This window comes from Panthera leo, chromosome A1 (assembly GCF_018350215.1).
Source record: "Panthera leo isolate Ple1 chromosome A1, P.leo_Ple1_pat1.1, whole genome shotgun sequence".
In the NCBI taxonomy this organism is placed as follows: Eukaryota; Metazoa; Chordata; class Mammalia; order Carnivora; family Felidae; genus Panthera; species Panthera leo.
Window position 1 is genome coordinate 101537851 of NC_056679.1, and position 24136 is coordinate 101561986.

Below are 24136 nucleotides of genomic sequence, written 5' to 3' on the forward strand. Positions count from 1 at the left end.
ATCATACGTTATCACCTTTTTCTCCTTCAGGAATTATGGTTACTTTAATATCTTACTGGGTTGTTTTGACATAAGCAAATATATCATGAATACATGAACGTAAATAGAAAACAAATACCTCAAGCAATGTTTCTATTTCCATTTCAAAATTAATCTCAACAGTTGTAAAAAAATAATAATAATAATAATAAGTAAGTTAGTAGCTCCAGCCCTATGTGGAAACTAAAGAACTTGAAATAATTCTGTTTTATTTGCCCATAAAACATCTTTAGTGTTTCTTTCTCTTTTCTTGCTTTTCAGAGTTCACATATAAAACAGTGTTTAACGCTACAAGGTAAAACAGAGTACCTCTCGGGTGGAGCGTACTGTTTATCACTGATAGCTAATCAAAACTTCAACATTACCCCCTTTCGAAACTACCCATCACCCACATACTATAGTATCAACTTGTTTACCTTCCTGTACTGGCATTCAGATGCACAATAAGCAGTCACAACACGAAACTATTTTTAGTTCTAATGTCAGCAATGACTTGTAATTTAGTCTCAATGTTATTAGGTGTGATGGTGTTAATGAGCTGGAGAGAAAGGATTTTTACGACTTAAATGTCTAGGAGAATTAAAGTAAGAAAGAAGTCAATACTTTGGTAAAGACTGGTATTTTAGATGTGGAATAAATCTCAAGATGTTTAGAAAGCTAAAATCCAGTCTACGGCCATACCACCCTGAACACGCCCGATCTTGTCTGATCTCGGAAGCTAAGCAGGGTCAGGCCTGGTTAGTACTTGGATGGGAGAAAGGTAAAATCCATATGAAAAGGTAAAATACAGGAAGAAAGCAGTTCATCATTTTATATTGTATTCAGCTACTTAGAATCCTGAGTTTAGCAGAACCACATCCAAAATATACCTCTATTACAATTTCTTAAAGGCTCTTCCCACCTCCCACCCAAATTGCAAGCAAAATCTAAAGACTGATCACTTTTAAAAAATGACTACCTAATCCTTTATTACACTACCCCATTTCAGTCTGATTAAAATCAATTGTAATAAAACAAAGAATAGTAAATTCACTGAGTAAGCTTCACTTAAAGAGAGTCCAATAGAACGTTATTTGACAAAATTCCTCAATTCAAGGGCAGGTTTTAGAAAGTTGGGTTATTTCATGCCTTTTTTTTTTAACGTTCATTCATTTTTGAGAGACAGAGACAGAGCATGAGTGGGGGAGGGGCACAGAGAGAAAGGGAGACACGGGATCAAAATCAGGCTCCAGGCTCTGAGCTGTGAGCACAGAGCCCAACGTGGGTCTTAAACCCACAAAGCATGAGATTATGACCTGAGCCAAAGTCAGATGCTTAGCCAACTAAGCCATCCAAGCACCCCTTTCTTAGCTTTTAATAGCAATTAGGTATATACATTCTGAAATCCAGGGTGTGATCTGTGTATGACTACTAAGCCCCCTAATTAATGATGAAATCTTCCCTGAGCCCACAACTTTAGGCTCTCTATACATTTTCTATTACACAGACTGTCAACAGATACGTTTCTTTACCCAGTTATGATGAAAAGAGGTGTATCTCCTAAAATTCTCAAGTAATGGCTATACTAGGGACTTCACAAGCCAGGAGAATTCCTAAAAAATGACAAGATGTGGGGGAAAGATGACCTTCACTACTCAAATAAGAGTCTTGGTACCTCTATGAAGCTTTAAAAAATCATCTCAAGTTGGGGCACCTGGGTGGCTCAGTCACTTAAGCATCTGACTTTGGCTCAGGTCATGATCTCACGGTTAGTGAGTTCGAGCCCTGCGTCGGGCTCTGTGCTGACAGCTTGCTCAGAGCCTGGAGCCTGCTTCGGATTCTCTGTCTCCCTCTGTCTTTGACCCTCCCCCACTCACACTCTTGTCTCTAAAATAAACATTAAAAAAAAAAAAAAAATCTCAAGTGAAAAAGAGTTCCTGCCGTACTTACCTGTAGTTTAGACTGAAGTGCCAGGTAAACACGAAGAATTTCTATGCTGCTACGTATTCGAACAGATGCTCTCTCTGGCTCAAAGTTTGGGTTGATCAAATCACTGAAGGGTTCATTTGTAACATCATTTCCCAGCAAAGAATAGTAAAAGAAAAACTCAGGCTGTCTTTCTGGAAGTTTCATGGTACACGGAATTAACTAAGCATTTAAGGAGGAAAAAAAAAAAAGAGTATTCATTTATAAACCACTACACAGGCTTATGAATGTCTGATGAACTCTAAAATTTACACTAAAATGTTGATTTTATTTCAAAGTCTTAAAATCACTCAAAATTTCTTAATCTCTGAAAAATTACGACCTCATGACTAGTTTAACTTTTCAAGGTTTACCTTAGAAAAGCCCAGAGACTAAAATATTTTTTAGAGATATGTTTTGTTTTAAAGTTTACTTTTCATCCAACTGATCCATGAACAAGTACGTGTAAGTTCTTTTAGAAGCAAGCGGTCACATATTTTAAACTGAGTCTTCTTTACTTCCGTATACCTTATTTCATCTTCTTACTCGGCCACTGTCTTCATACATAAGAGGAGGGTTTTAAACAAACTTCAGGCAGGCTATTTAATGTAACACCTTAGTCCACGCCTTTGAGAAAAAAGCTTTCTAGACACTCTGTCAAAATTGGGAAACCTACAAGTTAACAGTTGCAAAAGGATGTTTCCTGTTGCTCAAAACTGGCAGCTTCATGGCCACCTATGGCGGAAACACAGATTCCTGTCCCATGAAATATAAAATATCCAACAGACCCTAAGTGTTCACTAGGATGTTGTTAAAAATAGCAAGTGTTGTATTCATCGGTAGAGGATGGCTTAAATATATTTTAGTTATCATACAATATGGCTGCTAAATAATGATATACTGACATGGAAGTTATCTAAGACATACTCTTAGGCCAAGAGAAGTTACAGGACAGTTTGTATGGTTCATGAAAATAAAAGAATTAACCGCTTAGAATATAGCAGCTCCGTATTCAGTATATAGCAAATATTCAATAAAATTACTTATTTTGTGTAAAATAACATAGTAAATAGTAGCGATTTTTCCTTTCGTATAGAGTATATTTTTACATGTAAATGTTTACTTTAGTCCCATACATTCATGAATCTGAGAAAAAATGTATTTGAGTAGATCTTAATCATGTAGATTTTTACACAGATAGGCAGCATTTATACAGTGACAGTTGCTAAGAGCAAGTTCTGGATTACGCCCCCAATCCTGGTTCCATCAATGGCTTACTGTGAATCTCTGGGCAAAGTGCTCTATCCCTCTGTACTTCCATTTCTTTTAGGGTCAATAAAAGGATTACAAGAGAAAAAACATGTTCAAGTGGACACCACCACCACCCAGCACAGTCAGCTATTATGTGAACAAGAAAATGTCCGAAGAAAAAAAACACAGTACCTTGTCACCAGTGATTATTTTTGAGTTCAATTACAAGAGACTTTTTTTTTCCCCTTTGGTTTCTTCCATAATCACAAAGCAATAAAAATTTTAAGAAGTAAAGATGGTCCTTAGATATTTCATAGCGTACTTCATTTTAAGTAATTCCACTAAGAAAAGATTCTTTTAAAAATCCTTTATCATCCTTGTTTGTTTTTTAACCCTCAACTTTCAGTATCTAAGAAAAGGAGGAAGGCACGATTATCACCGCCTGGTGGCTGCCCCAAACTAACTCCTCCATTCTACCACTTGATAGCATTGGGTTCTAAGTCACTGATGTGCATCTGAAAAGGTATTTTTCGTTGGTTTGTTTGTTGCCAAATGCTTTCTCACACAACCTTTCACTGCCTCAAAGAGAAAAAAATAAATGGCTAATTTATAAAATGCTTGGCTTGGGGCACGTGGGGTGGCTCAATCCAATTCTTGATTTCTTCTCAGGTCATGATCTCATGGCTTATGGGATTGAGCCTCACATCAGGCTCTGCACTGACAGCACAGAGCCACTTGGGATTCTCTCTCCCCTCGCCGCCCCTGCCCTGCTCATGCACTCTCTCAACAAAAATTAAGACAGGTACCAAAAAAAAAAAAAAAAAAAAAGGTTTGTCTTCAAAAAATGAAAAAAGCAAACAATAAATATTCAACAGTATCAAAAGATGAATACACGACTGGACTTAGTTTTTTGTTTTTTAATTATTGTAAAATACACAACAGAAAATCTAACACCGTAACCACGAGAACACGCACACCTCAGTAACAGAGTACATTCACAATGTCGTTTATGCGCCCACATCTAGGGTCACCACATCTAGCTCCGTGAGGCTGTCACCATCCCCAAGACAAATACCGTAACTGTTACGCACTCACTCCCCATTCCCCCCTTCCTGCAGCCTCAGGAAACCACAAATGTGCCTTCTGGCTCTATAGAGTCACCTATTCTAGATATTTCACATAAATGCCATCACACATTATGTGACCTTGCGTGTCTGGCTTCTTTCACTTGGCAGGTTTTCGATGTTCACCCACGATGCAGTACATGTCAGTGCCCCAGCCCTTTAGAGTTGAGTAATATCCCATTATACACACAAATACTTGGTTTATCCACTCATCTGCTAATGGACATGTGGGTTGTTTCCACCTTTTAGATACTGTGAATACTGCTATGAACATTCCTGTACACGTTTTTGTTTGAACACCTGTTCTCAATTCTTTTTGATACACACCTAGCAGTGGAACTGCTGGGCTCCATGGTAATTCTGTTTACTGTTTCTGAGGAACCCATTTTGGCTTAATTTTTAGCAGCGAGAGCCAACAGGCAATTATTCTGGTTTTGAGGGTTTTTTTAAAAAACTAAACTGAGTAACTAACCTTCCCTCTAACCAGAATGGCATATTTGGAGCAATCCATAGGCAGGGCTTTATGAAGAGAAGAAAAATAGAGAAAGTGATATAGAAAGGCAAAAACACGAATTTAGTGCGACAAAATTATACATACTCCCTGAGAAAAATCTTTACCTGACAGTCTCGCAAGTCATATAAATCTGTGGTCACTAACTCATATTTCACTTGTAAATGCAGACTATGTGGGAACTTTGCAATTCTAAGAAAGCTATTAGTATGGTAAAAAGTTAAGTCATGAGCCATATTCTCTATTTTTGAAAAGATTAATTTACTTCAGCTGCTATCGACCAACATAATGTCAAGAAAACTGGGCTAGATCCTGAGAAGGACAATGAAGTACCAGCTCATGTTGTGCTAAGCCATTTTGGGAAAAGGCAATGCTGACGTGGGTCTTGAGTCCCTGCACTTCCTGCTGGGGCACTGACCACCCTCACACAGGCCACTTCCCTGTGTTGCTTATACAGCTGGTAACCTAGAAGGATTAGGTCAAGTGTCTTCCTGGGGAGACCAGGAGACTTACAATCAAAGTGTTCTGTGTTCCTCAGCTGTGATGGAAACCCACTCTGTACAGCAGCAACCCGGGCCCCTCGATGTCACCCCTTGGGACCTAGGGTAACGAAGACTGCAGGCAATATGCAGATGCTGATGTCTGCTGTGCCGAGAGTAATACAGTCCTTTGTCTCTGACCCAGGAACCTCCTGTCATCCGGCAACGTCCAAGAAATTCTAACTGGCTAATTTGCCAGTTTGTAAATAAGGTAAAATCTAATTCCAGACATGATACCCAATAAAGTATGACTGGGACCAAGTGTTCCCAACATTGAACATTTCTCCAAAAAATAAATATTTCAATCCTTAGAAAGAAAAATCCTTTCAGACCAGTCTTTACAATGCCACATGGTACAACGGGAAACAGTGTTTACTGATGGGCTTTCTTCTAAATGTCCAGAGATTTAATTCATTCTCTTACTACTAACATCATACCAATTTATTCTTAAAGCAGAAATATTTTCTGGTATGAATGGAAACATGTTTCTACATTTTTTTAAAGTAAAAAAAACAGTCCACTTGCACATCTTTTTAATACCCAAAAGGCAAGTTTTTAAAAAGTCAATGTTTTCCACTCTTTGTGAGTCACTAATCAGAAGGAAAGTCTTACCTGCTCCAGTTGGGTGGCAAATGCTATGGTCACTGACATAATGAAGGAGTCTGTGCAATGCTCGGCTGGTCCGATCTGATGGTAGCCTCCCTCCTCATTCAGCACTGCCACAATGTCCTTGGGGTTGAGGCCAGACAAGCTGGCAGGTACTTTACGGGGAAAAAACACAATTAAACTATGTCACAGTGTGCCATAAACTACTGTGAAGGTTTTGAAAGCTGGGTACGCTTTGTATCTTGCTTGCAGTTTTCATGGATATAGTATCTCAATAAGGTTTCCTTGGATTTTCTTGTTTTTAACACCCTCAAAAAAAAACCTTACTTAAGCACCGTTTTCTTTCTGCACATAAAAGCCTTATTTTGGAATACGGTAATATTTTTAAAATAAATAAACCACAAAGAAAAGACATTATAGGTTTCCTGAAGGCAGTGAATCTCAACTGGGAACTGAAAAATAAACTCCATGTGGCTAAGAAGAGAAAGGTGAACATACACAGGATAAGGGAGTAGAAAAGAGTGTTCTAGGCAGAAGGAACCGCACTGCAGAGACTGGGAAGGAAGCGAAAGCCTATGGTTAGAGAAGTGAGGTAGGCGTGGTGCTGATCACAGGGTGATGACCGACATGGAAGGCACATGTCACGGGGCTGGAGGGCTAAGCAGAGGCTTACTGGATGCCACGCTAAACAGTGAGATAGTTTCCTAAGAGGAAACTATGAACCAATTAGGAGAAGAGAAGTGGCAGAATTCACACCTCATATATATACATACCCTATCAGTAAGTAATCCTCTCCGGATTCCAATTTTCCAGGCTGAGGTGCAAATTGCACCTCTGGCTTGAAAATGAGTCTCAAACAAAACTCTTTAGCTAAAAGACAGCTCGGACTCTGATGGGGGATGGAGGGAGGGGTAATATGCAGGGTTAATCCTGAGTGTCTGACTCTTCCTTTCAGCTCAGGTCATGATCTCGCAGTTGTGAAATCAAACCTTGCGATGGGCTCTGCCCCAGAGCCTGCTTGAGATTCTCTCTCTCTACCCATGCCTCTGCCCCTCTTCCACTCACACTCTCTTCTCGCCTCATCTCTCTCTCTCTCTCAAAATAAATACATACATACATACATAAATAAAACTTTAAAAAAATATAAGAGGGGCACGTGAGTGGCTCAGGGAATTGAGGGTATGACTCTTGATTTCAGCTCAGGTCATGATCTCGTGGTTGATGAGTTTGAGCCCCGCAGTGGGCTCTGTGCTGACAGCATGGAGAGACACCTTAGGATTCTCTGTCTCCCTCTCTCTCTGGCTCTTCCTCACTTGAGCAGGTATGTACACACACACATACTCTCTCTCTCTCTCTCTCTCAAAAATAAATAAGTAAATAAAAATAGCATCATGGTTTAGAGCAGAGACACTCCAGTAACACAGACCAAGGTTCCAATCCCAGTTCTGCCATTTGCTAGTTGTATGTTGTAACTATATGATCTCTTTTAGCTTCCATTTTTATTTCTGCAAAGCTTTTATGTCGTTTAGAAGATTAAATCAAAGCAATGCATTTAGTACAGTATCTGACAATCACTTTAATAACGATAGCCATGAAATATTAAGGTCAGCAGAGCTTAGAAGTCAGCAGAACAACTATGGCAGGTCTCCCATTGTCAGGGAGTTACAGGTATGGAAAGGAAGAACAACTAGGAAAACTCTTATATAAGACTGGATGGAATGAAGGTGTCAATGTGAATGTATGCTGTTCACTAAATGTGTAAACAAACAGAGCCATAAAGGTGTCTATGTGTGTGTTATATATACATATATATACATATATATACACACACATATACATATATATGTGTATATATATATGTATATACATATATACATACATATATATATATATATATATATATATATATATACACATGGGGTGTATATATATACATATATATACACACACATATATACATATACAAATACATATACATGTTTATGTATATATGTGTGTGTATGTATACACACATGCACCGATTCCCTTTTTCCACTGGAACACCCCAATAGCAACTGGCATATCTTGCACTTGGAACTTGACTCTTCAACATCTTTCTTTACTAAAAGGAAGCAGGCTCCTTAAAGAAACAGCAGAACCCAGGGCTAAGATAGGTAAAGAACAAGATAAGCCTGGATCATCTTTTTATGCCAGAAACCAAGAAAAAGCTCAAAGAATTACGGACATAGGCTATCTGTCAATAATCACTCTGAATGTATATGGACTAAATGCTCCAATCAAAAGATAGAGAGTATCAGAATGCATAAACAAACAAAAAAAAAAAAACCAAGACTCATCTATATGCTGCCTGTAGACTCATTTTAGACCTAAAGACACTTGCAGATTGAAATTGAGGGGATGGAGAACCATTTCTCACGCTAATGGATGTCAAAAGCAAGCCCGGAGTAGCCATACTTCTATCAGACAAACTAGATTTTAAACCAAAGACTGTAATAAGAGATGAAGGGCATTATATCATAATTAAGGGGGCTATCCCAAGAAGACCTAACAATTGTAAATATTTATGTTCCTGATATGGAAGCATCCAAATCTATAAATCAGTTCATCACAAGCATAAAGAAACTCATTGATAACAATACAATAATAGTAGGGGATTCTAACACCCACTTACAGCAATGGGCGGATCATCTAAGGAGAAAAATCAACAAGAAAACAATGTGTTTGAATGACACACTGGACAGGACAGACTTAAGATATATTCAGAACATTTTATCCTAAAGTAGCAGAATACACATTCCTGTCGAGTGCACATGGAACATTCTCCAGAATAGATCACATACTGGGTCACAAATCAGGCCTCCAGAAGTATAAAAAGACTGAGGTCATACCATGCGTATTTTTATACCACAACACTATGAAACGAAGTCAGCCACAAGAAAAAATTTAGACAGACCACAAATACATGAGGATTAAAGGACATCCTACTAAAGAATGAATGGGTTAACCAGGAAATTAAAGAAGAAATTAATACATAGAAGAAAATGAAAACACAACAACCCAAAACTTTTGAGATGCGCCAAAAGTGGTCCTATGAGGGAAACATATTGCAATACAAGCCTATTTAAAAGGCAAGAAAGGTCTCAACTACACAGCCTAACCTTACACCTAAAGGAGCTAGAAAAAGGACCAGCAAATAAAGCCTAAAGCTAGCAGAAGAATGGAAATAATACAGATTAGAGCAGAAGTAAATGATATAGAAACCATAGAACAGATCAATGAAACTAGGAGCTGGTTCTCTGAAAGAATTAATAAAAATGATAAGCTCCTAGACAGACTTATCAAAAAGAAAAGAGATAGGACCCAAATAAAATCGCAAATGAAAGAGATCACAACCAACACCGCAGAAATACCAACCATAAGAGAATTTTATGAAAAATTATATGCTAACAAGTTGGGCAACCTGGAAGAAATGGATAAATCCCTAGAAACATACAAACCACCAACACTGAAACAGGAAGAAACAGATAACTTAAACAGACCAATAACAAGCAAAGAAACTGAATCAGCAATCAAAAATCTCCCAAAGAACTAAAGTACAGGGCCAGATGGCTTCCCAGGGGAATTCTCCCAGCCATTTAAAGAAGAGCTAATAGCTATTCTTCTCAAACTGCTCTGAAAAAATGCAAATGGAAGGAAAGCTGCTAAACTTACCTTGATTCCAAAACCAGACAAAGACCCCACTAAAAAGGAGAATTACAGGCCAATATCCCTCATGAACATAGATGCAAAAATTCTCAAGATACTAGCAAATCAAATCCAACCAGTACATTAAAAGAATTATTCACCCGTATCAAGTGGAATACGGGCGGCAAGGGTGGCTAAATATTTGCAAGTCAATCAATGTGATGCACCACATTAACAAAGGAAAAGATAAGGACCACATGATCCTCTCAATAGATGCAGAAAAAGCACGTGACAAAATACAGAATCTATTCTTGATAAAAACCCTCAACAAAGTAGGGACAGACGGAACATACCTCAACTTAATAAAGACCATCTATGAAAAACCCACAGCGAACATCACCCTCATTGGGGAAAAACAGAGCTTTTCCTCTATGGTCAGGAACAAGACCAGGATGTCCACTCTCTTAACATAGTAGTCCAAGTCTTACCCCCAGCAATCAGGCAACAAAAAGAATTAAAAGGCCTCCAGGGGTGCCTGGGTGGCTCAGTCAGTTAAGTGTCCAATTCTTGATTTCACTCAGGTCACGATCTCATAGTTCACGGATTTGAGCCCCACACTGTCAGTGTGGAGCCTGCTTGGGATTCCACCCCCCAACTCACTCTCTCTCAAAATCAGTAAATAAATAAAAGGCATCCAAATCGGCAAGGAAGAAGTCAAACTTTCACAATTTGCAGACGACATGATACTCTATATAGAAAACCCATAGGACTCCACCAAAAAATTGCTAGAAGTGATACACCGGTTCAGCTAAGTCGCAGGATCCAAAATCAATGCACAGAAATCTGTTTTCTATACACCAATAGTGAAGGAGCAGAAAGAGAAGTCAAGGAATCGATCCCATTTACAACTGCACCAAAAACCAGAAGATACCTAGGAATAAATTTAACCAAAGCGGTAAGAATTATGGAGACAAGCTAACGGAAACAGAAGTTTGAAGGGGCTCTCGCTGCACAAATCAGGGACAAATGATGATAAATATTGTAACCCATTAAGCAAAAAGAACTCTAAGTCCACACTTGATAATGTCTCACAAAATATTAATTATAAGTGAAGGAAAGAAAAAGTAACAGGCATACGCTACCTGAATCATAACCAAAATGGACATCACCAGTAATGGAACAAATCAAAGTTGTGTGCTGATAGGATGCACTGAAAAAGAACAAAAGCATCACTTCTCTGATCCTCCTGCCAAAGATCTAGAACCTAAATCTAATACCAGATGAACCCCAACAGTACAGGGGGGGGGCAGGCTCACCAAACACTGAGACTTCATCACAGGACTACAAAACCCCTCCCTCTCCTTCACCTCTAAATTACCTAAGACCTGTCTTCTTCTTACCCAGGGTATCACGTCCACTTTTCAACAAAACAGTACAAGGCACACTAAAAAGCAAAACAAAAAAACAAAACAATCTAAGCTTCTCTTTCAGGAAAGTAAAATAAGAGCAGCACATTTCTGCAGATCAAATTCAGTCAGCAGAGAAAGAGACCTAATAAACACCGAAAGCTGGCTCTCTGAAAACATCAATAAAATCAGTAAGCATTTAGCCAAGTTACTAAGAGAAAAAGAGAGAAAATACAAATTCCTAATATCCGAAATAAAAGGAGAATCACTGTACAGTCCATAGACATTAAAAGGATACTGAAGGAATGTTACACGAACGACTTTTTATCCACAGATTCGATTGCCTGTAAGAAGAAATGGGCCAACTCCCTTGAAAGACACAGTCTGACAAAAGTCACACAGGAAGAAACACACAATCCAGACAGGCCTATATCATTTTGTGAAGTTGAATCAATAACAACTTTACACAACAGAAAGTACCAGACCCTGATGACTTCACTGGTAAATTCTACCCAACATTCAAGGAAGAAAGACCAATTCTCCACCATCTTTTTCAGACAACGGAAGCAGAAGAAATAATCCCTAACTCATTCTATGATGCCAGCATTTAAAACCCTGATGTCAAAACCAGACCCAGACATTACCCAACAAGAACACAAGAGACCACTAGCTCTCATTAACATACATGCACAGATTCTCAACAACCTATTGGCCACGTGAATCCAACAACGTATAAAAAGAACCATACACCACAACCAAATGCGATTTTTTGCAGGTACACAAGACTAGTTCAACATTCAAAAATCTGCTAATATAATCCATCACATCACAAACTAAAGAACAACCACATGATGGTATCAAATATGCAGAAAAAGCATCTGACAAAATCCCACACTCGGTAATGATGAAACACCCTCAGTAGACAACTAGAGAGTAACTTCCTCGACTTGATAAAGAACATCCATAAAAATCCTCCAGAAACAAGGCAAGGAGATCCCCTTTCATCACAGCTTCGTGGTGCCGGACTACACGTCCTAACAAACGCAGGAAGATAAGCAAAGGAAACAAAGGCATGCCGAGTGGGAATAAAGACATGATATGGTCTTTGTCTGCAAATGATGCAAAGTCTATTCCCAGCAGAATCAGACCTATAAATACACAAGGAACAAACTGGTGGCTGCCAGAGGGAAGGGGGGCGGTGGCCACAACGAATGAAGGGGAATGGGAGGTACAGGCTTCCGGTTACGGAAGGAGTAAGTCACAAGGATGCAAGTCACATCACAGGAACACAGCGATGTTACTATGACAGCCGCACGATGACACGGGGTCTCTACACTTGTGCTGAGCGCAACATCACGAACAGACTGGTCAAATCACTATGTCGTACGCTTGAAACCATTAGGACATTTTACATCAACCATACTTCGGTGAAAAAAAAAAACAAGTGTTTGTCAGTTAGGCAGAAAGGAGGGAGAAACGGCACAGACGGGTTTCAGGGCAGTGACACTGTTCTGTGGGAAACTACAGTCATAGACGTAGGTGATTACTCGTTTGTCAAAACTTACAGAACATAAAACGCCAAAAATAAATGCTAATGTAAACTGTGGAGTCCGGGTGATAAGTGATTGGCTCATGTAGGCTCATCAATTTTAACATGTGGCCCCTCTGGCCGGGGAGGTGGATAGTGGGGCGGCTGCGTGGCTGAGGAGACCGAGGTCCACAGCAACACTCTGACCTTGGCACTCAGTTTTGCTGGGAACCTAAAACTTCTCTAAAATAAAGTTTATTAATAACAAAAAAAAGAAAAAAAGAAAAAAAGAAAAAAGAAAAAAACAAGGAAAGAGAAATATGAAGGTGTGGTTAACAGGTAAGTGAAGAGAGAACAGCGTAACTGTTTGGCTTTCTCGTGCTCATCCTAGGAAGAAAATTTTCCTAAATAGCCATCTTCAAGAATACACAATTGTGCTTTGTCATATACCAAATAAAGAAAGGAAAATCTTGTCTATTTCTAGCTCTTCTCTAGGAAGAGTTAGAGCAGTGCTGCACATTTAACAATACGACAACATCTGTCGGAGGCACCAGAGTAAAATGTGTTTACACTCCTGCATGTATTTTCCTATCACACCACCCACCGCTCCTGAAGCTCTAGTCCACAGAAGCAACTTTTCAGACGACGTCCTTAGAAACGACGCACAAACCTTTTCCATCTCGAGGGGGGGCTCCTTTTGCTTTAAAACTATCCACTGGTGCCTTGGTGTCTGTTTCCAAACCAATGCTTATCTGTATCTCCGACTTGAACTTGGTGTATTTATTACTCAACAGCTGGTACCATTTTGGTGCCTGGAGAGTAAGTAACAACAAAACAAAAACACCTTAATAATTAATAGGAAACAAACAATAGTGGGAAATGTCCTATAAGCTTCCAAATATATTTCCTGTAGTTCCTTAGCACTTTCTCCTCTTTTAAAGTATTTTTCACATTTTCCTCAAAAGAATCTAATCCTGCTTAGGAAGCTAACTGTATTTCCTCTTAAAAAAAAAATAAGAAGTTTAGGGGGACCTAGGTGGCTCAGTTGGTTAAGCGTCTGACTTCGGCTCAGGTCATGATCTCACCATTCATGAGTTTGTGTCCCATGTCGGGCTCTGTGCTGACAGCTCAGAGCCTGGAGCCTGCTTCAGATTCTGGGTCTCCCTCTCTCTCTGCCTCTCCCCCAGGGGCACTCTCTCTCTCTCAAAAATAAATATTAAAAACATAAAATGAAATAAAAAGTTTAGACTACCAATTTTCCCTTTCCCTAACCCTTAATTTGTCACTTTTTCTGGTATATACCTTTGCTGCCTGCCACATTTCTGCTTTGTCCTACATATACCAAATGTGCAGAAAGCTACTGTTAACAAAAAGACACTAACAAAATACTGAAGGAAAGACCTAAGGTAGAGCTCTGGGTTATGAACCACATACTTGGCTGAAATATAAAGGCTTTCTCACAGGATGAAGTATCATAAATTACCTCAATATCCTGGCCACAGCAATGAGAAATTCTAATACTCAAACCAGCCTGCACAATCTCATGGCTCAGAACTGCATGTTGCATTAATGCAGGGACACCATTTCAATTCATGCAAACAGCGTTCTTTCTCTAACCACTATTTTATAAAGACATAGAAATTGATCTTTATAGGGGCGCCTGGGTGGCTCAGTTGGTTAAGCGACCAACTTGGGCTCAGGTCATGATCTCGCAGTTTGTGAGTTCGAACCCTGCATCGGGCTCTGTGCTGACAGCTCAGAGCCTGGAGCCTGCTTCAGATTCTATGTCTCCCCCTCTCTCTACCCCTCCCCTGCTCACGCTCTGTGTCTCTCTGTCTCTCAATAATAAATAAATGTTAAAAAAAAATTTTTTTAAAGAAACTGGTCTTTAAGAATATCAAAACCAAAAGCTTCTGGTAAGTAAAATAAGCCTAAGCCATCATTTTTTGGGTTTTTTTGTTTGTTTGTTTTTTTAAATCCACACCCAAGGTTTTTAAAAGAAAAACTCATAATCTGTTGTGTATTTTTTTTATGATGGATATATTACAATTTTAAGTCTAAGCCTGAAAAAGAGTTTTAGCTACTCAGGGAATTTATGCTATGTTTTTCTGTTTTAGAACTTGGAAAAACAAAGCTTATTTTTTTGTGTTTCTTTTCATTTACAGATAATCAATTTATTCTGAACTTCAAATATTCTATGCACCAACTTCAGATAGTTCTGCTAACAAACAGGAGTGATTAAGACAACATCTGGCTTTCTTAAAACTCTTAATTCTGAAACATTTCCCCTGAACTGTTAATGATAAGAAGCGAATGTAATGACAAAAGTGTCCTATAGGACCAGATAGGGCAGGTGGGACAGGGGCAGAAAGGAATGCCACGTGCATTTACAGCTATCCTCCTCCTAAAAGGATTACCTTCTGTGTAACCAAAGCAACCGCAAAAGGATCCTGTGCAGGTTGTAGCACAGCTAGGTAAGACATACATCAGGGGCATGATCGTGGCTCCTGGTTGAGGGGCTAAGACTTCAGAAAGAAAACCTCTTCAGAACCTAGGGACAGAGAGGTGAGGAGTACCCAAGGAGGGAGGAGAAACAGATTCCCTTTTAGAGAATTTTTTAAATTCCCATTTCTTTTGAAGGATTCCAAATGTGGGCTAAGCTAACTGGCTCCTTTGTAAATACCGTGGCTATCAGTAGCGAACATGTTGCTAAGAGATCAATTTTCCTTCAGGGAATCCTAGTTTAGGATTCAAATCAAGAATCAAAGACTTCAAAAGTAAGTTTATTTGTTTGTTTTTGTTTTAAGTGACAAAACAAAGTTATTAAGAACCATTCAAAGTATTTCCAAAGTCAGTAACATAAAAAAGGTGAGAAAAGGCGTGCGTGGGTGACTCAGCTGGTTAGGCGTCTGTTGATTTCAGGTCTGGTGATGAGCACGGAGACTGCTGGGATTCTCTCTCTCCCTCACACTCTCTCTCTCAATATAAATATATAAACTTTAAGAAAAAAAAAAAAAGATTGGTAGATATTTTAAAAGAGAAAAGAAACATTTTCAGTAACAAAAAGCACTGACATAGGAATCGAGACCCTGAATTATTTTTCCTTCTTTATGTGTGTACTCCTGGCAAGGCTGCTGTTTATGTCCCATAAGTGTATTTCACTGAGCTCACGTGTTCTGACTGCTACACACGGAAGGAATGGGAAGCAGGGGAAGGAATCAGGAGGCTACTAGCACAGCCAAGGTTAAGAAAGGACGGTGCCTTAGGCTGGGATCGCAACGGCGAAAATGTACAACAGGAGCTGGATCAGGAAGGGGTCGCCGCAGGCCTGAAACCAACTGGAAAAGGATGGCTACGGAGGCCGGAAATGGAGGCCGTCTGGCCTGCGTACCTGGAAGAGGGGTGCCGTTCACCAGAACAGGGCACGCGGCAAAAGCACTACCTCTGAAAGCAAAGCTTGGCAGCTGAACGTGCTGAGCTCCAGGTCACAGCAATGCGGCCGAACGTCTGAGCTCAGAGAGAATTTTCTTTGAGAAAGTCGTTCTAGGTCAAAGAAATGACCAAAATAGTGGCACTTTCTAAATCAAATTCCTCAAGTGAAACCTCAGAATCGCCACACCGGCTCAGACCCTCGCCCTTTCAGGTCCGGTACCACAGGTTCTTTCCATCAATGGGTTATCTACGAAAAATCCGCACCTAACGTCACCGGTAAGAACACATCAAAAGGGCAATACCTGCTTTGTTTCTTGAGCAGTCCTCAAGTCTAGCACAATGTAGCCTATAGTTTCCTTGGCTGAAGATACGGGATCCAAGGCAAAACACTGCAGTTTGATAGGCGTGCGTTGCAGCCTGTAACGTAACAGTTTATGTTATAGACGAACTAGCTTCTGCTTAATATTGAGCTGATGTTCTGCTAGTTTTGAAAAGCTGCCTGCTACTAGCAAGACAACTATAATTCTTTCGGATAATCTGTATTTTCTGCAAAACTTCAACTGACATGAACTATTCATCATGCCTATTTATCTTTACACCAAGTAATACTACAACCACGTCAAAAATCTTGGTCTCTCTCATCTGAGGAGCTATGCTGTAGGTCAGTGCTTTTAAAGCTTCTCTACCATACAGAACTCTTTAAAAGTTAATAAATTAAAATTGAACATGAATCTTCAAGATTGATTTTAAATTATCCTTACACTGTCATACACACATAAAACTACCAACACACATACGTGCTTAAAGCTCTTTTTGTCACTAAAATAATGAAATCAACTTCAGAATTAAATACCATAAAACCACAGACTATTGAAAGTAATAATTCATTGTAATACACAACAATGTTCTGTAAGCATGACCTTGGCTGGTATAGCAGGGGTTCTTGAGAGTCTGAAACCTCTATACTGGCTCATACATAAGCTCATTAGATTCGACCATCACTGTTACCTAATGGAATGACTATAAAACTTGCACTTGGCATACAGTCTTTATTTATATACATGCAATTTATCTGTGTTCTTTTCTCAGCCTCCAACACGCAGAGTGGTACCACTTGGTATTAACACAACTGTGAACACCACGGGCACTAATACCTCCTATCAGGACTCTGTGCAGATATTCCAGAAGTCACTGAACACAAAATTTTGATCTTCTAAGAATTTAATGCCCTTGCAAATCCCCCAAACAAATCCATGGACCGATCTGGCCACATAAGAAAATAAATTTCTCCTTACATTCACTTTTTAACTTCGTAATTTTATTTGCTTTAGTCCTAAGACAGACCAATGAATGAAGTAATTCTGTGCTTTCCAGAAAAGAAATATGTTTTTCCAGTCCTTTTTAAAATAGAAGTAGCCACGCTCTTGCCTGTTTCGAGTCATCTGAGTTCATGAAATAAATAAGAGGCTGGAGCTTTAAGCCTGTTTTATGTACTGATATGAAGTGTTTAAAGGGCTCAAATTAAGTATAAAATTTATTAGAGACCCTTACGTAATTACTATACGCATATCTCTACATATCCTTAGCAAGCCAGATAAAGTTATGATAAAGGAAGTAATAGAAATTACAGTGAATTCCAACCCATGTTTAATATTGGGTAACTATCATTACAGCACTTCTAGAGTATCCTCTCAGACATCAGGAAAAAAAAAAGCTACACGTAATGGTTAAAAACTTAGGCTCTAGAACTCAAATGGCTGGGCTCTACCATTATCCAGCTGACTGCCTTGTAACAGGTTACTTACCCTTCTTAGGCCTCAGTTTTTTCATCTGTAATTGGGGGAAATCCTAACACCCACTTCATAGGATTGTCTTGATGTTCAAATGAATTACTATTGCAAAGTACTTTGAAAACTTCCTAGCACATGAGAAATAATGTATAATCTAGAAAGATAGAGATTTATTCATCCCTAGCAGCCTAAAAACTAGAGCAAAACAAATGGAAAACAACAGTCACCTGTGCTGGTGGAGTGCTTTCCTGTCGATCTCCCAGGCTAACTCGGTAGCAAATTCTGGCTGGTCGGTGTGGTTCACAGGGTCAGTAGCCAACTGTTCTCCGTCAAACTTTGCTTCTACTATAAGCATATGTTTTGGACGCTTGGGGAAATGACGACCTGGAAAACAAAGACTATACAGGTTAATCAGAACTGTACAAAAATCAACTATGATCTTTTAGCACGTTTTAAAAATACACATTAGGAGTTGTTGACTTATATAGTCCACTAACTACCTACTAATGTGTACTCTCACGTACAAATTCATGATTCATAAGAAAGAATCAAACTGAAAGCTACAATTTGTAAATTAGTGATTCCAAAATATTAACGTGCACATGAATCACCTGGGGACTCTGTTAAAATGTAGATTATGGTTCACTAGTCGAGGCTGAGAGGCTTTTTTTTTAAACATTTATTCATTTTTGAGAGACAGTGTGAGTGGGGGAGGGGCAGAGAGGAAGACACAGAACCGGAAGCAGGCTCCAGACTCCAAGCTGTCAGCACAGAGCCCGATTTGGGGCTGGAACTCACAGACCATGAGAGCAGGACCTGAGCTGAAGTCAGAAGCCCAACTGACTGAGCCACCCAGGTGCCCTCTGAGAGGCACATTTCTAACAAACCCCCACATGATGTCAATGCTATTGTCCTTGATTCACGCTTTGAGCAGCAACGATCTCAGTGACGTTTAGAAGAAAAATGTGATTCCACTAATTTTAGATATTACTGTATCAGAAGTTAAAATGGAACAGTCAAGTCTTCTGGAGAGCTGGGAAATAACCCAATAAGCAAAAGCCAACCAACATGCATCATAATTTTCCTGTTAACACAGTTAGGAACACTCAGCAAATCAGCCCAAGAAAAACAGACACACGTATTCATTCATTCAAATCTCAAGGATAATGTTGTCAATCATTTTAAAAATATTCTGTCTACCTATCACTTTTCCCTGGTACTGCCTGACCCCCTTCTTTCACCATTTACTAAAGGCATTATCAGAGTCAGGTATTCTCTATGTCAAACGATGGGGTACAAACAAGAGTAAAACAGAGTACATCGCCTCAAGGAATTGAGGGTCTAGTGGAAAGAAGCAAACTGAAAACAGTGCCAACAGGAAGCTAAAAACTAGGGAAGAATCTCACAGTCAACCTGTTTGTAGGTCTGGCGCAGGGCATGGTGTTGAGACACGTGTCTCAACACATTTTGACCGATATTGAATAAATACATACCAGCTGCTACTCACCCTGCTACACTCCTCTCAGTAGGAAGTAAAGGGGTCAGAGAGATTCTTGATTGGAATCCTCTGACTTTCAACCTGAAGCTCTCGTTTCAAACTCCCCATTTGGGAGTCTTAGTACAAGTGTCTTAGCAGAGGTCTCCCAATTAGCACTCACAGGGGCCTCTCTCTGGACATCATTTTGAGCTGCTCTAAAAGATCATGGGGTTCCCCAAATGCATTTCATGTCTGTCAGAAAGCCTGTATTCTCAGTCACACCATCATAATCATACCATCCACTTAGCCTGAGAACAGAGGATATGTACTGGAATGAAGGGGCACCTCCCTCATTCCAAAGACAATACCTTGAGAACAGAAACCTTGTCTTTTTCATCCACGGATTCCGGCACATAGCCCAAATTTGACTCACGGTAGAAACCTCATCATTTTCTTTTGAATAATGGGCATTTCTAGAAGTGTAGTCAAGAAACTGAACGTAGCTCAAAATAACTGAAGACATGGGGACGTAGGGACAGATGGCAAGAGAGAAGAGGCTGAAAAGGCAGGCAAGAGGCATACCGTGAAGGGCCATGAATGCTGTTCTAGAAAGTACAGACCTTATCCTTTAGGAAACTGTAGGATTTTTAAAACAATTAAATTCGCATTTCAGAAAGATTACCCCTAGATGGTAATGTGAACAATAGACATTCTCTGGAAAGGGGGGAAAAAAATTTATGAAACAGACCACTGAAAAGATTACTAACAGAGACCAAGCACATCATGAGGGGCTCAAAGAGGGGCACTCACAGTGGAAACTTCCTCATTTAAAAGTTTCTATGAAGCACCTCGCATGATTTTAGCAACAAAGCTTGGTGACCATCTGGAAGAAGGGGATGGAACCAGGAAGATGAAGAGCCCCAGGTTCTGGGCTTGAGGCAGCAACATGGTTATGATGAATGGAAACACAAACACAAACACAAAAGGAGACAGTTTGCACGGAGGTCCATGGTCCGGTTTTAGGTATGTTTAGGGCAACACCTAACCGACAGCCCTGAATCGAGGTTCTCTTCTCTGCACACCGATACTAAACTTGCAGATAATGCTCTCCTACTTAGAAATATAGGCTGCCTCCCTATTTTTTAGAACATTAAACTCCTTGGCTTTCAAAACCCTCCAAGGCCTGCTCACTCCAGCTACACAAGCTTATTTGACCAGAATATTCCTCAACGTTCACCTCCCTTGACCCTGGTCATCTTGCGGGACCTCTTCATCATTCCATCCACCAAAATTACTCCATCATTGGCCTGGGGTTTGTTTTTTATTTTCCGTTTTTCTTATGTTTTTTTATTTATCGTGAGAGAGAAGAGAAGCAGAGGTAGAGGGAGAGAGAATTCGAAGCAGGCTCCGCACTGTCAGCGCGGAGCCCGAGACGTGGTTTGAACTCATGAAATGAGAGATCATGAGCTGAGCAGAAAGCAAGAGGCAGGCAGTTAATGGACTGAGCTACCCAGGCACCCCTGGCCTGGGTTGATCTAACGGCCAGCAAGGACTTCCCTCCATCATTACCTAACTACTCAAAGCCCTTAAGCCATCATCCCCACCCACCCCCAAAACCGATGTTTACAGCCCACATCCCATATTTTTAATATTATACTGCACTCCAACATACTGTGTCCTGCCTGTGAATTTGATCTTCTGAAGAAGACAGAATCCTACATCCTTGAAGGGAAAGAACGTGCCTTTTATTTGGGTTTCCTCATAGCAGGGAGCAAGTACCAAGTCCAGAAGCTTTTGTTGACCAATTACAAGGGGATTTCAGTCCTCTGTCTTTAAACAATCAGTAAGAGAACAGCTAAAAATGCTGCCCCAACAATTTAGGGGTTCTGGTCAGTTTTCTGTGCCAAAAGCCATTACCACTCATTCCCTCATACCACCCACCCCCCAAATAGTACCAGGCCTCCACAAAATACCTCCAATGGTGGAGGAGGGGGGCAGAAGGCAGCCATTCCTCAGGCCCAACTCAAGAGGGCTGCTATGATCAGATTATTCAAAACCCATCTTTTTTTTTTTTTTTTTTTTTAACGTTTATTTATTTTTGAGACAGAGAGAGACAGAGCATGAACAGGGGAGGGGCAGATAGAGAGGGAGACACAGAATCTGAAACAGGCTCCAGGCTCTAAGCTGTCAGCACAGAGCCCAACGCGGGGCTCGAACTCACAGAGCGTGAGATCATGACCTGAGCCGAAGTTGGACGCTTAACCGACCAAGCCACCCAGGTGCCCCTCAAAACCCAGCTTCAACTTACCTAGCAATTCCTACTCCCTCCACTTGCCTGCAGCTTCTCTCCAACCACACTGAATTTAAGCAAGGGCAGAATGTGCCTGGCCTTTCCACACCTTAAGGGTTCTTTCCTCTTCCCTTTGCCTGGAAAGCCCACCCTTCCTCTTTTCCCCTGACACATTCCTACTCATCCTTTAGGACCCAAATAAATGTCACCTCCTCCGGGAAATTCTCCCCAGAGCTGGTCTTTCCTTCTCCCACACCCTGATGAACTATACACATTGTCCAGGCTATACTGTTTACTTAGGTTTTAGGACCCGGGATGTTTTACCCCTACATTCCCAGCACAGTGCCTGACACTCCATGAGCCTGCAATAAACAAAGGTCACTCCTTCAACACACCAAACTTCTAGGAACGTATGTAACAGACCGTCTTGACAACTACTCCTCCTAAGTCCCCTATCAAGACTTAGTAAAGGGAATGGCCCCGGTAACACTTCAGAGTGCAGGAAATAGGGATTCGAGTCGAAAGCAAAGCTCTCACAAATGGGATCACCGGGAGGCCCCTGAACAGAACGTGCTTTCCAGGCACCTTAGCTCACGAGTAAAAGTCATCGACGTGCTGCTTCTGATGGAAATCGTTTTTCCTACGTTCTCTGGGGCTCCGGCTATTCACGCTAAATATCACCTATCCCTAATAGCTCTCACGCTCCCTTGAGAGGTTTCTAAATCAATCGCCTAACAGGCCTCAGGAAGTACAACTTTGAACAAGTCTTGCGGGACTGCAAAAGGAAAGATGACAGGGTTCGTAAGGTTAACAAAGTCTCAGTCGCACGCCACTCGGTTAAGTCAGGAGGCTGCAGGTGCAAATGCAAGCCCCTTGGCCGCTCACCTTCTAGGATGGATACAACGATGAGCAGTTGGTCGGACTTGGAGACCATGGTCGCGGTGGGCGGCCCACAGGCGGGGTCTGCTTGGGGGAAGAGGGACCCGGGTGAGATGCTGGAGGCCCGCGACCACCAGGAGGAGGGCTCCCTCCGGGGCTCCCACCGCCCGCCCGCGGCCCCCGACGCCGAGACCCCGCTCCTCGGCCCGGGCCCGCCGCCGCCTGCAGCGCGCCCGGCTCCCCTACCCCGGACCGCCAGCCCGACCCTAGCCCTGCCCCGACTCCACGGAAAGGCAAAGGCGGCTCGGCCCCCCGGACTGTCTGCAGGGAGAAGCGAACCCGCCACCGGAGGACCTTTTGCCGCCTGTGTGGCCGCTTTTCAAACGCCCGGGCAGCCGCAGCGGCAGCCGCCGCGCCCCGCTTCCGCCTAGCAACCAGGCCCGCAGGCCCAGAGCAGGGAGGGCGAAAGCTGGAGGACAAAGGGTGATAGAGACCAGGGCAGTCGAGGATAGAACGCCCCTCAGCCCGCTTCGCCTCCTGCCCTTTTATGCTATGTTCCAGAGCCCTGGGGAAAGACTAGGCCATCACCTCACAGCGCCCCCTGCTAGCCGGATGGGGGAAGGCGGGCGAGTTGGCGGGGACCGACTGCGCAGGCGCACTACTGCAGCAAACGCTGCCTGCAGTGCCCCTGCGTGGAGTGTCAGTGTGGTGTAGTCTCTGCTTTTCCCCCCAGACACACCTCGGAAATCCAGCAATAGACACTGAAAACACGCACACGCACACACAAAACTAGCTCCGTTCCGATCCCCGGTGTCACTACTGCTTAAAAATTAGATCACAGAGTGATCTAATGAATCTCACATCATCTACTAGACGAAATTCAGACTTAAGTCTGGACTGAAAAAAATCTCTAAGTAGGACTCGCGCCGCACCGCGAGTGTTCACGTTTTGGAAACAAGTCGCGTCAATACGGTAATTACTGTAACTGCTGGAGGTGACGTAAACTCTTCGAGAATTTCCTGTACTTTAGAAACAAAAACACTGTCACGTGGGTAGGGGAATTAAAAGTATAGGTTCTTCGGGCCCCCTGACAACCGAGTAACTAATTAGCACAATCAAGACCCCAATTAAAGAAGGCATTCCTCCCAACCTTCGGGCTTTATTTTAGGAAAGATGAGAAATCTTTTGGGGGTTATCTACCTTAAAAATGGACCTCGGGCGGGGTAGAGGGAGAGAACAAGGAGGAAAAAACAATCCCCACCCCACCCCCATTTGTGCCCAAAAGGAAAGGAGAAGGATGTGGAGATCGGGCTAGACGACTTCTAAGACCCTTTTCCGTTCCCTTCAGAGCCCCTTAAAATGAGGCATTATGCAATATAAAACCAAATCATCTACTTTGGGTTCATCACTGAACAATGCATTGTTTTGTGTAAGATGTACATACAGAATCCAAAGTAGATACCATAATATAGTAAACCATCAAGTACCCAGAACCCAGCTTCAACAATTATCATTTAAAGACCAATCTTCATCTGCTCTGTTAACTTGCAGGAAGCCCCTAATATCGTATCAAGTCATCTCCTTCGATATCTACCTGTGAAAGAGAAAGATTTTTTAAGTAAGATTTTAAGAATCT

At 41.3% G+C, this 24136-nt stretch overlaps 1 protein-coding gene across 3 annotated transcripts in view; it reads right to left on the bottom strand.

Moving 5' to 3' along the window:
* CEP120 (centrosomal protein 120) overlaps positions 1-22965 on the bottom strand; it is a 74284-nt gene extending 51319 nt beyond the window's left edge. For 2 of the 3 annotated variants that reach the window (XM_042933935.1, XM_042933942.1), the window contains exons 1-7: positions 22855-22965; positions 22507-22584; positions 18082-18238; positions 16367-16481; positions 13303-13444; positions 6021-6169; positions 1969-2166 (exon numbers count right to left, since the gene is read on the bottom strand). In XM_042933935.1, the coding sequence (XP_042789869.1) occupies positions 1969-2166; positions 6021-6169; positions 13303-13444; positions 16367-16481; positions 18082-18238; positions 22507-22555 (810 nt within the window). In that variant the 5' untranslated portion in view covers positions 22556-22584; positions 22855-22965. Of the gene's footprint in view, positions 1-1968; positions 2167-6020; positions 6170-13302; positions 13445-16366; positions 16482-18081; positions 18239-22506; positions 22585-22839 lie in introns of all 3 variants that reach the window. The other variant, XM_042933936.1, reaches the window with a different exon arrangement.
* Between the last annotated feature and the right edge of the window lie 1171 nt (positions 22966-24136).